Here is a 17,572-nt window from a genome sequence, read left to right on the forward strand (position 1 = left end):
ATTTAAATCCATTCATCTGTAGAGAGCAGCATGGCATATAGCAAGAGAATTTCTCTGCTGAATGCTTGCTGGGTTGTTACTCTGTAAGGTTATGCCAGTCTTACATCACACGGATTGAATTTAGGTTAAAACTAGATTAGCCCTCTGGCTCACTTTGTCTTCTGGATCAGTGACTGCTGTGAAAATAAGCAAAGAGCAGAACAGCTCTGGGAAGAACTTTGAGGTGTGTTAGCATGTACAGATCCTAATGAGCTCTGGCTTCCGTGATGAGCTGGAAAAGCACGCACCGAATTGGAACAGTGTTTGCAAGAAAGAGAGCACATGCTGCAAAATGTCTCCTTTCCAGGCTTGTCCTGTTGGGGAAAAATTAATGGTTGTTTTCCATACGTTGCGTTCTATTGCCTATTTGCATCCAAACACTTGGTAGAGTATTAGCTCCTCCCAGAATCCCAGTAGCATTTTGCCCAAAGGGCTTTGCTTTGTGATTACTAATAACTTGCAAATCTCCATTCCTGGGATAGTTGTAGAAGCTCAACATTTGTGTCCCTACCTTAAGCTGTACTTGGTTCTGTTGGAGCACAAGGTCAATTGCAGTGATCTGCTTAGCAGCTTAAAGATAATAGGCCAGTATAGTTTGTCTTGCAACATGACCCTAAATATCTTCACACCAGCTGCAGAATGTAGCTAACTGTAACTCGCAGTGTTGCATAGCATGTCCGGTTTACTAAAATAACAGTGCCAGAACACTATAGGTACTCTTATGCACTAGGGTTTTTTGCTACTTTTATTACTCTTATCCCTAATTTACCTTTTTTGTGATTTTACTGGATACAGTTGAAGTATTTTAGAGCCCTGACTTAAGGGCAGTAAACATCCTCATGACAGCAATATTTGTGTTACTCATAAGAACATAAGAATGGCCCTACTGGGTCAGACCAAAGGTCCATCTAGCCCAGTATCCTGTCTTCTGACAGTGGCCAGTGCCAGGTGCCCCAAAGGGAATGAACAGAACAGGTAATCATCAAGTGATCCATCCCCTTTCTCTCATTCCCAGCTTCTGGCAAACAGAGGCTAGGGACACCATTCCTGCCTATCCTGGCTAATAGCGATTGGTGGACCTATCCTCCATGAATTTATTTACTTATTTTTTGAACCCCATTATGGTCTTGGCCTTCAGAACATCCTCTGGCAAGGAGTTCCACAGGTTGACTGTGTGTTTTGTGAATACTTCCTTTTATTTGTGTTAAACCTACTACCTATTAATTTAATTTGGTGACCCCTAGTTCTTGTGTTATGAGAAGTAGTAAACAACACTTCCTTATCTACTTTCTCTACACCCAGTCATGATTTTATAGACCTCAATCATATTTCCCCTTAGCCGTATCTTTTCCAAGCTGAAAAGTCCCAGTCTTATTAATCTCTCCGTAGAAGGAAGCCGTTCCATACCCCTAATCATTTTTGTTGCCCTTTTCTGAACCTTTTCCAATTCCAGTATATCCTTTTTTTTTAATGAGGCGACCACATCTGCATGCAGTATTCACGATACGGGTGTACCATGGATTTATACAGAGGCAACTTGATATTTTCTGTCCTATTTTCTATCCCTTTCTTAATTATTCCCAGCATTCTGTTTGCTTTTTTGACTGCTGCTGCACATTGAATGGATGTTTTCAGAGAACTATCCACAATGACTCCAAGATCTCGTCCTTGAGTGGGAACAGCTAATTTAGACCCCATTGTTTTATATGTACAGTTGGGATTACATTTTCCAATGTGCATTACTTTGCATTTATCAACGCTGAATTTCATCTGCCATTTTGTTGTCCAGTCACCCAGTTTTGAGAGAACCTTTTGTAGCTCTTCCCAGTCTGCCTGGGTCTTAACTATCTTTAGTAATTTTGTATCATCTGCAAATTTTGCCACTCCTGTCAGCTGAGGCCCATGTTACTTGTTATCCCAGGTGCAATTGTTTTAAAGAGGGTGGCTAGTGCAGGGAAGTTCAGTGTATCAATCTAAACACATTTCTGAATCTTCCTAGTATTCGGGCTCTAGATTCTGTTGCTGACTCAGCCCTTGACACGCTATGTGACATTCAGTCTCTCTGCAGCTTTCCCCATCTGGGGGATGGTGAAGGAAAAGAGGATGTGAAAGTTCCATATGAAGTAGTATTGCAAATAGCCTATAGCTGTTCCAAAGTTCAGTTCTGTTACTTCCTGTTATCAGAGCTCAAAACCCTTTGGGCTGTATCTTTTAAGCTGCTCTTTTCAAATGCAGCCTAAATCTTTTGCTGTGTCAGACTCCTGGTTCATGAATTCTTTTCTTAATTTCCCCTTTTAGCAAAACAGAGAACTGGGCACTTTTTTATGGGGCTTTACAGCTAAATGCCTCACTTGCAAGGTTCGAGATGGGGAGGAATTAAACACTGCACAGATGTCAGTCTGTGTAGTGAGTATCTGAAATGCAAAGGCAGGCAATTAAATCAGAAGGGTACGTGAAAACATATTTTTCCCCTGATTTCAGGAATACAATTTATTTGACCACCCATTGTACCAAAGTGGAGTGTAAAGCGACCTAAATTTAGATTAAGGCGTGTGTGTTTAGGGAAAACGTGCATCAAACTAGATCATATATGGGTGTGTTTGATTATGGATGAATATCAGTTGGGATTTGGGGAATCTGTTTTTGTAATCTATCTGAACACAGATATAGCTTCCAGTGAATTAGTAGGGGTGGGAGTACAAGACCTTGAAGGACTTAGTATGAACTAAGGGAGAACTAAGAACTAAGGCAGTGTGGGTGTGACAGTTCTGTTCTCTAAACATGTTAGGGAAACAGTTAGTTAGAGCCTAGATCTCAAACTAATCCTGCTCCAGATCTACACTGGTTAGTGTGGTTAACACCTGTAGTGCCCATGTAGTCTTTTTACAAAATCTTTGGAAAGTTCAAGGCTATCAGGATACAACAAGTATTGTAACCACCTGCCCTGATTTGATTGGGGGGGAGGGATAGCTCAGTGGTTTGAGCATTGGCCTGCTAAACCCAGGGTTGAGTTCAGTCCTTGAGGGGGCAATTTAGGGATTTGGGGATTTAGTTGGGGATTGGTCCTGCTTTGAGCAGCACTAGATGACCTCCTGAGGTCCCTTCCAACCCTGATATTCTATGATTATATTTGTAATGTAGACAAACCCCAAGATTTTGACCTGTACTACTATGATCCCTAATTCGGTCTTAGAACCATGGTATGTCCTGTCTACAGTAGTGACAAAGTATTGGAACAAACACTCTTAATCATGGCTGGCGCCCCGTTAAACTCAGTTCCATTAAAACTGAGTCCTGCATGCACACTTCAGGAAGACATTGCCCGATAAACATCATTATTGATGTTAATGATGTTCTTGGCATTCTACAGGGCACAAATACAGCCCTTGCCCCAAAGCGCTTAACATTTCAACAGTAGTCACACAGCCTGAACACACTCAGAAATCAGAGATGGGGAAAACGTGGATTTTTAAGTGGCTTTTTTTGAGGGAAGAGAGGGTGTTACACTGGAGACCTAAGAGCGAAGGTGTTTGGCATTGTGCACGCAGTCTCTGTCATCTCTCTGGCTCTTATGTGCAGGAGAGAGGTGTGAAGATTTTTGTATGAGTCTTCCTGGCACTTTTAATTTCTTTCAAAATGGCCAGTCTCTTAATTCGAGCCAGGAAAATTGTGGAAGAGTGGTAAGAGGGAGAAGCCAATTGTTTGTCTTTCAGTAGACACAGCAGAACGCTCTCTTTCAGCTGGCTGACCAGTTAATGGTAGCAGTTAACTGACTTTGAGTTAAAAAGACCTTTCAGAAATTAAATTTCTCCCCTTAATGAACATGCATATATAAAACTGTAGCTTGGAGGAATGGTGTGAAGTTCCCCTATTGATAAAAATGAGCTTGGAGCTCTGAAGAGGGTTGGAAAGAGAATTGCAATTTAAATGTCTTTCTCCTTTGAAATTCTGTACAGGAACTTAATCCAGTGTATGCTCCCACCCTTTACACCCCAAACAATGATCAAAACTGCCAAGCTGTGGACATTAAGTGACCCCACCTAACTTCCTCCACCGGTGCAGATAATCTGGAAATTTTAACTTAGAGGGCTGATTGTAAAATAGATAAATCTGGTGCCAGTTGAACATGTACACAATTTATTGGGGTGTATCTTCCTCATGTGTGCATGGAGGGCTTATTAGCTTTAATGGGAGTTAAGTGCTTTGAGAGATTATTAATTGCAGTCTGGCCGGCAATGCACAGTGTCTTGTTCCTCCCACCTGCTGCGCCTTCTGTTCCTTCCGGTAAGATCATGCCTGCTTGCAATGAATGCCTGCTGAGGCATGTCTAGTCTGCTGTATTGTTTGTGCAGAGTATGTCCACCCTCACAGCTTGGAACTGACTGGGCTCTCATCAGTTTCATTCAGGTCATCCCCTCCTCCAGGGCTGTGGAATCTTAATGCAAGGAAGCAGGGAAACAGCAACCCCATCCTAAATGTAAATCCCTCATCTCTTATGCAGTGAAATCTGGGCTGTCACCTGACCCAATGACACAAAGTCTCCGTCTCTAAGATTTTCTCCGTTGACTACAGCCAGCTGCTAAATTGGCCGGAAAAATAGCAGTTCCGTTAGTTGTTTGTGTTAGGCAAGAAAACTGCCGCTTAACCAAAATACAGGTAGCTGCTTCTTTGTTGGCATTAGGCAATTAGCCAGTATAATGCACTATTTAATTAAAACTTACCATCCAGCTTCTTTTTAAGCTTCAGGTCCAAACACTTAAGTTCCCTCATTGTCGTTTAGTAACAAAAACAATGCAAGTGCTGTTCTGGTTCCAGTGAGACAGATTCATCTGTTAATGCTTGTTCATGAGCTGCATATAAATTTTAAACCCATTATGCTGTCTGAAGGTCTCTGTGAGGTGAAGCGATAGCAGAGAGTCTTGATGCGTTCCTTAACGAAGCGCCCACAACTAGACGCGCGCCGAGGGAATGCAGAGAGTGCAACACGTGTCCTTTACGGGAAAAAATCCAAACCGCTATTGTGTCGAAACGTGTTCCTTGCCTGTTCCCTTCCATGAGGGGGCTGCAAATGCACATTTGAGTTCACTTGAGTCCTCAGACATCCCAGTATGAATTGCAGCTTTGTACAAATGTGAATTGAATTTAGCTGAGCCCAGTGTTTTTCTTAACTTCCCGAGCCCTCCATTTTTATAAAGTAAGGTATTCAGTGAGTCATATGGCCCTGGCTGTAATAGAATAACCATTGATGTAAGAGACCTTGGCAGTTTGCTGACATGCACAGAAAACTGTAAGGCTCATTGCATGAGGCTGACCCGATAATCTTTCCAGCTAGAGTTAAGAGCCCTGAAGTGGTTGCTTTTCTTGCACTCGTCCGGTGAATTTCTGTCCCACCATGTGCTTCTAAAAGCTACTGCTAAATTTAAGGAATAATCCAAAGGAGCGATGCAAAGCTAAAATGAGTAGAAGTCCAGCACCGTTTGCTAAATTCCCCATCTAGCAAATCTAAGTCTTCTGTAACTCTGGAGACACTGGTGATGTGCCAATATGATAAATTCTGGGATACCATTAATAAACCAACAAGAGCTTGGCAGCAATCATGAATGGGAAAGAATTGACAATTTCATCTGGATGTTGCCCACAACTTGCGTAATGGTACAGGTAGATGGGAGGGCGGGGCAAGGATGTTAGGTACATCAGGTACATGTTCAGGATGTTCAGGTCTGGTTTTACAGTTCACTTTAGAGGTGGTTCAGACACAAGTCTTCCTTCCCCCTGTATTTAAGATCACTGAACTTCAGACACGGCTGGCTGAATCGCTCAGGTACCATGAGTGCTCTAGAAGGGGATCTAAACGAATGAGCATAAGTACATCCATATTATTCACAGATGTTAATACATAAAGATCACAATAACTTATCAGCCAGCTGAACTGAAGACTATCCAGTACTGCAGTGTAATAAAGCCAATAGAAACATTTTCAGCCAAAATAAAGAACCAGCTGTAAAAATACAGGCCGTAGGGATGCTGTCAGCAGCTGGTCGTTGGCTGAAGGTCGTTTAAGAAGGCCCTCACAGCTGCCTTTAGGAATCAAGTCCTGTGTATTTCAACAGGCCACTTTAAGTGCCTTCTAGGGGTTTTTAAAAAATTGTTGCCTCTCTGTTCCCAGCTAGGAACTAATCCCATAGTGTCTGGGGCAGTGAGCTTGAAGTTGTCTGTTTTGTCTTGGCGCCAGTTCCCATTGCCACATTACGTTTAGGGGCTGAGCAGACCTAGCGGGAGGTGCAGTCACTCATGTCCTTGGAGCCTGGAAGTTAGAGCCTGGAATAGCAGAAAGATACTTTTGTGCAATGCAAACTTCTAGCTGCAGTAACTTAGAAAAATTGGTGCGATTTAATCATGTTTTGTTGCAGAGGGTTACTGATTCATCAAAGCTGTTAAGTGGTTTCAGTATGAAAAACAAATGTGTAACTATTCGATGAGATAAATGTGCGCGTCAGGGATAGTGAATGCCTCTCTTATTAGACATGGTGATTCCCAATGCAGTGAGATTGCTCTTCTTTGCCTCTTCTGCACTTTACAGACAATATTTGCTTCTATCATCATTAGACGGTTACTGCAATGACTAATGTAAGGCTCCCCTGTAGAAAGGTAAAAGGGAATGAGAATTCCAAGGAGTTCCACAGTGCCTTCTATCTAAGCATCCATAAACTCTAACCAATTGTGAGGTGAGTAAGTTGTATTGTCCCCCTTTTTTCCGCAAATGGGGTAGCCCAGGCATAGAAGCTGTCTTGGAAGCCTGGGCAGAGCTGGGAATAGAATCTAGATCTCCAGACTCCCAGACCAGTGTCTTACCCAGGAGACTATTTATGATCAGCTGAACACAGAGTCTAGTAGCGTCTTCACTCTCCAAGGAGCCCATGGTACTGGCTAAACTGTGTATGGGAACTGTTTTTCCAGCTTCTGAAACATTGATACCCATGGGGCAGTACTCAGCTGGATACAACACTATGACCCCAGCTTAGGTCAGGAAGTGGACAGCACCTTTCTAGACTAGTGCTTTAAAAATAAGACTTGCAAGCAGGTTCATGTAAGTTAGTCAGTCTATTAATAGTTCTCCAAAGCAGTGTTTTACTCTCCTTCTAAACACAGTCACTCCACTCTGCTTTCTTTTCCTCATCGTTTAAACATTATCACATGTTCCAGAATCCTGTTTACTTTGCCTAAGAAGCTAACAACAGTGTGTTCAAAGCGGGTCAGGCTCTGAGGAATTTTATGTTCTAGAAAACCACCCTTTCTTGAATGCTTTAGCAGCTGTTTGTGATTTACTTGGTATTTAGTTACAGTAGTGTTAGGAGGCATTAAGTATTCAACATCCCTTATCCTTTTGGTTTTGTCTCTTCATGCCCCTTGTTCTTCAGACCTCTCCTGTGGGTAAAAATAGGCTTGCACCTGGGTATTGAGAAGGTAAATCGCACATGTACCGTTTTAGAAGAGTTAGCCCCAGTGTCTAATTATTTTTAAAGGTAAAATCCCCATCCTGTAGGATGCTGTGTTTGGAAGCATCCAGGTTTACTACACTGATTCTCTACTGGTGGTCTTTTTCTCAGTTAAGAACAATAGCCTAACTCTTGTGAACAAATAGTGCAGAATCATGCAGGACATTTTAATGGCGACTAGAGTCTCTCTTTTAAAAAAAAAAAAAAAATCCACCACCACTGTAAATATATTGCAAAATATGTTGAAGTAGAACAATCCTCTGTCTCCTGCTGAAAGACGTCCTTTTATCACAGTGGAACGGGATTAAAAGTTCATTTCCTGAATTGATGGAAATGAGGTGGGCGGCTCAGTGGACATTTGTAGGAGGTACATTCTTTGCACATGTAGAATTACATTAATGTGATTCACAGTATGAAAGATCAGTGCAAAGTTCCTGAGAACCACACTGTGTACACAAATACCTCTTTGTCTGTTAGGTGCATAAGACATTTGTATGAATGTGAGGGAGTGACTGCAGGTGTCATGTGTCTTAGGGGGTCAGGCTACAGAGCTAATACCAGAAACATCATTTTACCATTTCCAGCATATGCAGAGGGCTGACTGGAGCAAGCTTCTTACTTAATACAACAGCTAAAATGTCTAGCAGAGCTAGGCTGCGTGAAACAATCTGCATGAGCTTACAGCACGCAAACATTGTTACATACTTCCTTTGTCTACTAGAGAGTAGGGTTTTGGTGTGGCTATGAAATGCTATTGGGCTAGCAATGCTAAGAAGTTACCTTCATAGGAGTCTAAATCTATATTTTGAGCCTTTATTATTAATCTAGTGGAATAGTTAAATGGGCTTCATTGCTTGTGTATCTAGCTAGTCCATGGAATATAAATTGCCTTGCATGTGGTATTATGCTCCCTATTCTCTATCAGTGAACGCAAGTTAAATAAAACTGGCTCCATCTGGAAATTGGTCTTTCTGCTACCAGGTGAAAGGAGTAAGGATATGAGACTTGAGACAGCAAGAACTGAGTGTTAACAGTCCTGGGATATTCTCAATAGTGCTGTTGCCTAAATCTCTCTCTCAATACCTATAGGTTTAGATAATGGAAAATGGGAGTCCAGAAACGCTGCGTACCGTTCTGGTGTCCACATCTTAAAAGGATGTTGGTAAATTGCAGAGTGTGCCAAAAAAAAAAGCTATAAAAATGATTTGAGGACTCGATAAAATGCTTTACGGTGTGATGTAATATATATTTAGCTTATGAAAAAGATTGAGAGGTGATTTGATTAGTGTATAAGCATCTTTACAGGAAGAAAATACTGGTTACTCAAGGCCTCTTTAATCTAGCAGAGAATGGCATAACAAGAACTGATGGCTGGAAGCAGACATTCAAATTAGAAATAAGCACAGTCAGGCTGATTAACCATTGGAATGACCTACCCAAGGAAGTGGTGGCTTCTCCATAGGTTGATGTCTTCGGACCAAGACTGGATGTCTTTCTGGAAGATACACCTTAGCCAAATATAAGTTATTGTGCTCAATAAGAGAGATAACTGGGTGGAATTTTAATGGCCTGTGCTCTAGAGGAGGTCAGACTGTAGATAATTTAATGGTTCCTTCTGGCTTTAAGATCTGTGAGTAAACCCATAGTGGAGTTAAATACGGTGTAACTTTTAGAGCAGGTGTATGTATTTTGGTGGAGGAGACACAGTTTTTGGCCAAATAAATTAGTAATTTAAAATGTGATTAACTTTGAAAAGTAGCTGAAAATGGCACTTCATTTAATGAAAATATCTGCAGCTGTAGGAGAGGGAGCTAGATTCTCCTCGTCTGGTGCGTCAGCAACAGAACTGTTCATGGTGTTCTATTAAGTTACACTTAGAGCATTCAGTGGGGTTGTACGAGGTCATAGAGATATAGCTGTGGGTCTCCAATTTGCTATGCAGCTCTAAGTGGCCAGTGGTTTCCAGTGGATAATTCCACTGGTGCTGGCAATAGCATCAACTCCTACACAAGTCCCCTCCAAACCTGCCATAAGACTGGTATGAGGGAGTGTGGCAGAGTTGAGCTCCGCTACTTCGGAACCCCCTTTTGTGGTGTATGGAGCCTCTCACCAGAGCTAGTTTCCCCTGAATTGGGGAGTTACAACCTGCTCCCTGCAGCTGCTGCTCCCCAGTACATCAGCACAGCTTAGGCATAGAGAGGAACTGGGGCCTGTATGTTCTACCACTGAGATATGGAATCCTGACCCTTGGTATCAACAAGCCACCTTAGGGCTTTACTCTCTCTTTCCATTAACCACACAAAGGAATGAAAAGAACACGAAGATAAGTTATAGTGACTCACCTTTGAATAAGTATGTGGGATACTAAACGGCCAGTATATTTGTAATTGCTTTTAACACACGTACGGATCTCTCTTGGACACACATGTAAGTACACCAAATACTGGTAACGTTTTCCACCACATAAGAACGGCCACACTGGGTCAGACCAGTGATCCATCTAGCCTTGTATCCTGTCTTCCAACAGTGTCTAATGTCAGGTGTTTCAGAGGGAATGAACAGAACAGGCAATCGTCATGTCATCCATCCCGTCGCCCATTCCTAGCTTCTGGAAAACAGAGGCTAGGGACACCTAGGACATGAGATTGCATCTCTGACCCTCTTGGCTAATAGCCATTGATGGACCTATCCTCTGTGAACTTATGTAATTGGTTTTTTTAACCTCATTATAGTTTTGGCCTTCACAATATCCCCTGGCAATGAGTTCCACGTTAACTGTGCATTGTGTGAAGAAGTACTTCCTTTTGTTTGTTTTAAACCTGCTGCTTATTAATTTCATTGGTTGACCCCCGGTTCTTGTGTTATGTGAAGCAGTAAATAACACTTCCTTACTCACTTTTTCCACACCATCATTTTATAGACTTCTATCGTATCTCCTGTTAGTCGTCTTTTCCAAGATGAAAAATCCTAGTCTTTTTCATCTCTCCTCATACAGAAGCTGTTCCATATCCCTAAGCATTTTTGTTGCCCTTCTCTGTACCTTTTCCAATTCTAATATATCTTTTTGAAGATAGGGTGACCAGAACTGGATGTAGTATTTAAGGTGTGGGTGAACTAGAGCTTTATGTAGTAGTAGTAGTAGTAGTAGTATGATATTGTCTGTCTTCTCTATCCCTTTCCTAATGTTCCTAAACTTCTGTTAGCTTTTTTTTTGACTACTGCTGCATATTGAGTGGATGTTTTCAGAGAACTATCCACATTGACTCCAAGATCTTTCTTGAGTGATAACAGCTAATTTAGACCCCATCATTTCGAGCTCTCTGCTTTGTTCCCTGTTTATTGGGACAGCAGGTTTGTAGTGAGAGAAATTTCTTTGAGAACAGGACATTCACATTAGGCACTTTCCGTTTTCCTTGGGGAGAAGTCGATCAGAATATTGTGAACCCTGTTAAAAGGTGGAGCTATTACGTGTTTACTCTAAATTTCACTGAGAAGGGGCTAGAGTCTACCTAAAGTTGCGATATTAATGTCCTAGCCTCTGTCCCTGTTTGGTAAGTTGAGATGTGAATGGTTCTAAATATATACTTTGCTTTAGGTTTTGCATAACAAATCATACTCCACTTTTGTCCTCACAGCTAGAACCTGACAAACTGGCCCTTCCAGTGAGCCCCAGTCCTCTCAGTCCCATTGCCAGTCCGAGTCTGAATCCGAATCCTCCTGATGCCACCATCCTCACCGTGGAACCGTCTCCTTGCGAGAAGAACAAGGGCTTCTTCGTTGATGAATCGGAACCTCTTCTGCGCTGTGATTCGACTTCCAGTGGCACCTCTCCACTCAGCCGAACAGGCTCTTTTATTACCAAAGGTACCCAAGTCAGCACACTAGTCTGCAAGTTTAAATGTGTTTTCAGAACAATATAAAAGGCGGAAAGTGCTAACATCTGACCATAGGAGGGGAGACTGCTTCTCTGCTGCATCCAGTAAAACTAGGAAGCCAGGATATGTGGAGAAGAAATTAGTGAGTTATTGGGAGTACATGGTCACTAGAATAAACACAATTTGAATATCAATTGGAGAGACTATTATGAGTTGACAGTATAGGCACTTGATATGGGGATTCAAGTACCAGATACCTTTGTTGTGGACGTGGTATAAAGACCTGAGTAGAACGGACAAAGTGCTTTAAAGGGACACTCAACCTAAAAATCACTCTTCTGTTAAATTTGGTCTACGATTTCTATACATAAACATCTAAGATCTCTCAGATTGGAGATGGCTTTTTAGTGTCTTCATGGCTCCTGATCAAATTCCCATGAAAGGAAATGGGTAAATTCCCATTGATGCTATTTGATGTTGCACTGGGTCCAGCATTACAGTTGATTTGACTGTATTCCCTGGGTATTCAGTCAATGAATTTCCTTCCCTTTGTAAAGGTTTTTCACACATAGGGGGAGAGATATTTTTAAATGGGGAAAACGTGGCTATAAAACCATAAGAATTGGCAGGGTCGTACCTGAATTTCTTTTAAATTTGCTGTGTTCGAAACAGACTAGGTTTCAACACAGTGATTTCCCTTGAACTTTTTTTTATTCCCATAGCATTTGCTTCTTTCCTAGTCAGTATTGGGAGATCTGACATCTGAAAGATCCCAAGGAAGGGAGACTTTCTTGCTTGAGCCTCTTCCTTGTTGCATGAATTCCAGGTTGTACATTTTTCTTTTTCTTTTTCTTTTTCTTTTTTTTTTTTTTTTTTTTTTTTAAACTTCCTTTTAAGGTCACTTGTAATTTGAAGCATGACTCATTGGAACCTAACCAAAGTCATCTACAGTTGAGTACACAAAGTAATCTGACCCATTAAAACGAATGAAACCAACAGAATGTAACTCTCTCTGGCTTTTGGCCTCTCTCCTTTCCCGGTGATTTTCAGTATTTGTAATTCAGCACTAGCAAATATGCTGTAGGGGAACAATGCTGCTGTGGCAGAGGTTTGGATTAGGTGACTCAATAGGCTTTCTCCATCTCTAGTTTCTGTGACTAACACCCACCCACGTTTTTCATGTTCTTCGCAAGTTGTGGCCTGCTCCCTAGAGGCAGGGAATGGGGAGTGAGGTTTCCAAGGTGTGAATGCTCTTCCACAAATGGTGCCTTAACCATCAATCCCTTCTTCCCTTCACAGAAAAGAAAGACACAGTGCTGCGTCAGGTGCGGTTGGACCCTTGTGACCTGCAACCCATCTTTGACGACATGCTTCACATCCTAACTCCTGAGGAGCTCCATGTGATTGAAGAGATTCCACAGGCAGAGGATAAGCTGGACAGGCTATTTGAAATTGCTGGAGTCAAGAGCCAGGAAGCCAGCCAAACACTGCTGGACTCTGTCTATAGTCACCTTCCTGATCTATTGTAGACATTGGCCACCGCACACTCTGAATCTTGCTAGTACTAGCTTGGCACTCATTAAAGATGAGTGACAATATGCAGGCTGGTTTTTTGTAGAATATATGGCCAGTATTTTCTTCAAGGTGTCTCTCTCTCGTTTCTGGAAGGGGCAGTTTGCAAACATTGCCCCTTTCATGCTTAACTTTCTTGCAGAATTAAAATCTTTGTTCCCTCTGTCCCCTTCTGAATTATTTTTCTGTTTTCATTCCAGTCAATCTTTTTATGCACTTTAAAACAAAGTTCATTAATGAAAGACCACGAATCCGGTGTAACTTACACGTTGAATCTGGAATAGTTCTTAACTCATTTTAGTTTTTGTCATATCTGTCTTATTCCAAAGTAGCTTTTCTCTCCACAAACCTTTCTTTCCCCTTGTCCCCACTTCTCCTTGGTGGAAAATGGGAAAACATGAGAATTGAGTTTCGTCTGTTACTCTCTAATGCAACTAGCTTTTATTTTTTTTCTTGAGTTGACTTTTTTTAAAATGTTCTATTGTATAGTTCATATTCCTTGCTGAGATTTTACTAGCACAGTTATTTATTGTATGGTTTTCACCTGGACAATGCATAAAATGCTTGATTACTTGTGCTCCTTTAAGCTAAAGCGGAAATGTTTTAAAGAAAATAAATGGCTTAATTCCTCCAGCCTTCAAGACTATAACAAAGTCACTTGGCCTGCAGCTGAATGTACCACACGCAACAAGGAGTATCTTGCCTTGCAACTTAGGAGATAAGCAGGCCCCATATAGATCATCTCAGTCAGCACTGGTGCTGAACTGTGGAAGGTGAGGGAGAGCCCTGGCGGTGACACTCTCCTTGTGATCATAAGACTTCCTGAGCTATGCTTTTACAGTTGTCTCTTGTTTGTTTGGGGTTTTTTTATACAGATGTTGGCTAATAGGCAAGGTTCCGAAGACCTTGCCTGGTCTTAGCAGTCTCTTAAATCACACTTCACTTTTTATTTAATCAAAAAAAAAAAAAAAAAAAAAGCAAAAAATAGAAAGGCTGTATTGTAAGAATGGTCCGGTTATATTTGCAACTGTTATGCTCCCGTAATGAACAGTCTGTAATATGCTCAGTATGAAGAACTATAATACAAGGATGGCATTTGCTACCTTGGGATGGGGTGAGGTTGAGGGGCGGGGGAGGTTCTGATATGGGAAAAATTGCCTTCCAGTGTACTAATTTATTAATAAATACTAGATGTTTGTTACTTAACATGCTTCTGTGTTAACTTCTGTGATGCTTCGCTGTGTGGGTTGGATGTCTCCTAATCACTGCTATAAATAAGGTGATTGGAATATGTTTCAGTAAGCCCTAGTTTTGATCTGGAGCGTTTGAACTAGTTCTAAGAATGTAGCCTGGTTTGAAGTTCTGCGTACGTGATCTAGGCATAATGGGTGATTGTCTTAAGTGAAACTATTGCATTAAATTCATACCCAAGAATGCTCACACTTTCTCTTCATTTGTGTTGATGGTTTTGGATATGTGGACTGCCACAGAGGTGAGGCGTGGTGCCTTGTGCCAGAAAACCGCACTTTCCTCTTGAACAAGAACCTAGCCAAGATCTACGCCGCCAGGTTATGTTGCTGCACCTCTGTTTACCTGAGACTGAACAAAACTTGCCACCACTAGAAGGCTGAGTCTGGTGCAGAGTACGTTGTCAATGACAAAGGCAGAGGTGAACACATCTGGCCTTGGTAAAATGTAGCATCCTCTTTGTTCCCAGCACGTTTGCAGGAGACTTCTCACCGTGTTACCCCTCAATTGTGGGAGGCATCTGTTTATTTTTCGTGTTGGCTTCTGGCTAGTAGGTGGTTACATTTTTTCAAAGGCTGAATCAAGCCATGTTAAGGAACTCTAGTATTTGGATCCCATGGTAGGTAGGGGTGTACTAGGAGAACCCAGGGTTCAGTTGGAGGAGACACGCTTAGTAGATCTTAATTATAGCACCATTTTACTTTATCACCTAAATTAGGTGCTTCGTATATACATGGAGTACTTTGAAAGCAGACTATCTAAGGACTTTCCCACAATAAGATGAATGCTGGAAAACTGGGAATCTTTCCTTCCAGTGGTATAAACCTCCCTATTTTTCTAACCTGATGAGCCATAGGCCTGTCCGAAATGCAGAACTGGATATTTCCCAGCTCGACCAGTGTAGGCTATCTGGTGGGGAAATGGAACAAAGAGGAAACCTTTTTTTAGGCAGCCTTTTAAAAGCAGCTTAGAGCTGATCAGAGACTTGGAATGTTAAGTTGTAGGGAGATGGGTCAGTGGCCAGCTTGTGCTTGTGGTAGTCCATGTTCAGTTTATCACACCATAGTGTGTGTGGGAGCTTCAGACTAAAACATCCCCAGCTCTGTCTGTAGAGACAGTCTCAAGCAATTGGGTAGGACTGATTCGTTCCTGACCTGGAGGCACAAAATGAAGCCCCAAAAATCCATATAAACGACACTGCCTGGCTGGAACTCTGTCATTTTATGGGGTACAGCTGATTATTGTGGGGCCTTTAGGTCAAGTACAGATATTTAGACAACAAAGGAGATGGGAAAGAAATCTGCTCGCTGTTTCACTTTGAAATTTCACTGCCCTGTGTGGTCAAAGCTGTGGTTAAACCAGTGAAGCTTAGACAAAACTGAAATAGCAAAACAGCTGTTCGAAAACTGCTGCTGCTAACAAGGAGAGCTTTGTGGCTTACCCCTCCCTGTTGATCTGCATCTGTACAAATTGAACCAGGCTGTTTTTGCCAGAACAGAGGTGTGTCCATTTCAAATTGTGGTCCTTCCCTTTCACCTTTCAATCTTGAATTGCCTTAGCTTAGCTGTCCAGTCTCTGTTGCATTGGAGATAGCACCAGGCCTGTACAGTGTAGTTATTCCTGTTGTGCCTACACATTGTGCCACTGTTTTTCCTAGTTAAAGTAACAGCCCCGGCAACAGCTTGTCAGTCATGCATGTAAGTTGTAATTGATACACCTGATCCAGTACTGAACACCACCCCCAGCAGAGATAAGAGGCACCGCCTCAGAGAAGCTAATAAACTAGTTGGGAGAATGCCCTGTTCGCAATCTAAGTGATGTAATTCTGTAGCTGTGGCTACCAACTTGATGAGCAATCTTTTAGGGGACCTTATGGGGGCAGGAGAGAGGGAATAAGGTGAATTCTAGTGCTGGATTGATAGTCTTGGAGACTGAAGCCGTCTGTCTAGCCATAGACCAAGTCCAATGCACTCAGTGAGTACAAACCTCCCTACACTGCTCTGGTGGTGGTGGTATTTTGTGAAGGTTTGTGTACAGACAGACTTAATGAGTCAATCAAGCCAATCCCAAAGAACTATCAGCTGGTGCAACTTTGGTTGCTATCAAATGGGACTAGGTTTAAGCCAGCATCCTAGAGACATAGACGTGTACATCCAATTCCCTGCATCATCTAGCGTTCTAAAACAAATCCCCCTTTACAAGCTACTATGAAAGTCACTTTGTTCTTCTCTAGCATGCCTCCGCCCCACCCCCTATTTTGAGTTCCGGATTTCTCTAGTGTCTCATCTGAGACATCTAGTTTGAAATGTTTGAACCACTTGCTTTGGGTAGGAAATTACCCTCCTAATAAATCCAGCCTTTTTAGGTTTCAGGCAGCTCCTACAACAGCTTTGCTTTCAAGTTAATCCTGTTGCCTTCCTCCCATCAACTTCCATTAGTTCTTCCAGGTTCCTTAGGCCCTTTCCCCAAATAACTGTCATAGAGACCGACTCCACAGTTTGGGTGATGGTTATGATCTATGCCTTCACTTTCTCACTAGCTCAAGCTCCATTGGAGTTATTTGTATTTACTTAGGCTGCCAGAAGTATTTATGGGAAGCTCTAAGTATTCGCCTTTCCACTTAGTCCAGTAAACAAGACACTAAGAATTACAACCGTAAAAAAAAAATCTACTCTGAGCTGGTTGCTCCAGGCAAGAGAGCAAACAGCCTGTGAGGAGGATCACCCTCTGCCCACCTCCCATAATAAGGTTTTGCACTCTATAGCAGCTACACACAATGTACAGCCTTCTTGCTCGCCCACACTACATACTTGTGTAACATGGTGGCTGGGTTATTGCATCACACTAATCAGAGTTGTCAGCTCAACAGGTTAGGAGGCTGCAGTTGAAAGATATTCCAAACTGGTGATAACCTCACTGTTTTAGTGAAAACTGCTCTCCTAGTTTCAAGCCTCAGTTAAGGACATTGACAAGTGGCCTTTTGTACCACACTAGCCTTCTGCAACAGCGTCCCACTGAAGATGGCGGTGCCTTGTGTACTGTCACACTTGGCGCATCTGCCTCTGCCAATCAATGGGATGTTGGTTTTGCTGGGATTTGATCTCCAGTAAAATTTCTAAAAATGCCTACGTGATTTCAAAGCCCGAGCCAAAGTCTCATTGAAAGTCACTTAGGTGCTTTACTCTCCAGATAGTTTTGCATCATCCGATTGTGAATTAGCTATGACACAGTCTTGGGATACAGTGCAGGGAGTAGGGAGAACTATATATGGACAGTATTTGTGTGAAGAATCCACTTGGAGATGAGCCTCTGATGTCGCAAGACCATCTCTCGTCATGCGGC

At 42.1% G+C, this 17,572-nt stretch overlaps 1 protein-coding gene across 1 annotated transcript in view; it reads left to right on the top strand.

Moving 5' to 3' along the window:
* Positions 1-14,422, top strand: part of TNFRSF21 (TNF receptor superfamily member 21) — a 69,081-nt gene extending 54,659 nt beyond the window's left edge. The window contains exons 5-6 of the mRNA XM_054022797.1: positions 11,171-11,399; positions 12,710-14,422. Coding sequence (XP_053878772.1) covers positions 11,171-11,399; positions 12,710-12,939 — 459 coding nt within the window. The 3' untranslated portion in view covers positions 12,940-14,422. The remainder of the gene's footprint in view (positions 1-11,170; positions 11,400-12,709) is intronic.
* The last annotated feature ends 3,150 nt before the right edge of the window (positions 14,423-17,572 follow it).

Source organism: Malaclemys terrapin, chromosome 3 (genome assembly GCF_027887155.1).
Source record: "Malaclemys terrapin pileata isolate rMalTer1 chromosome 3, rMalTer1.hap1, whole genome shotgun sequence".
NCBI lineage: Eukaryota > Metazoa > Chordata > Testudines > Emydidae > Malaclemys > Malaclemys terrapin.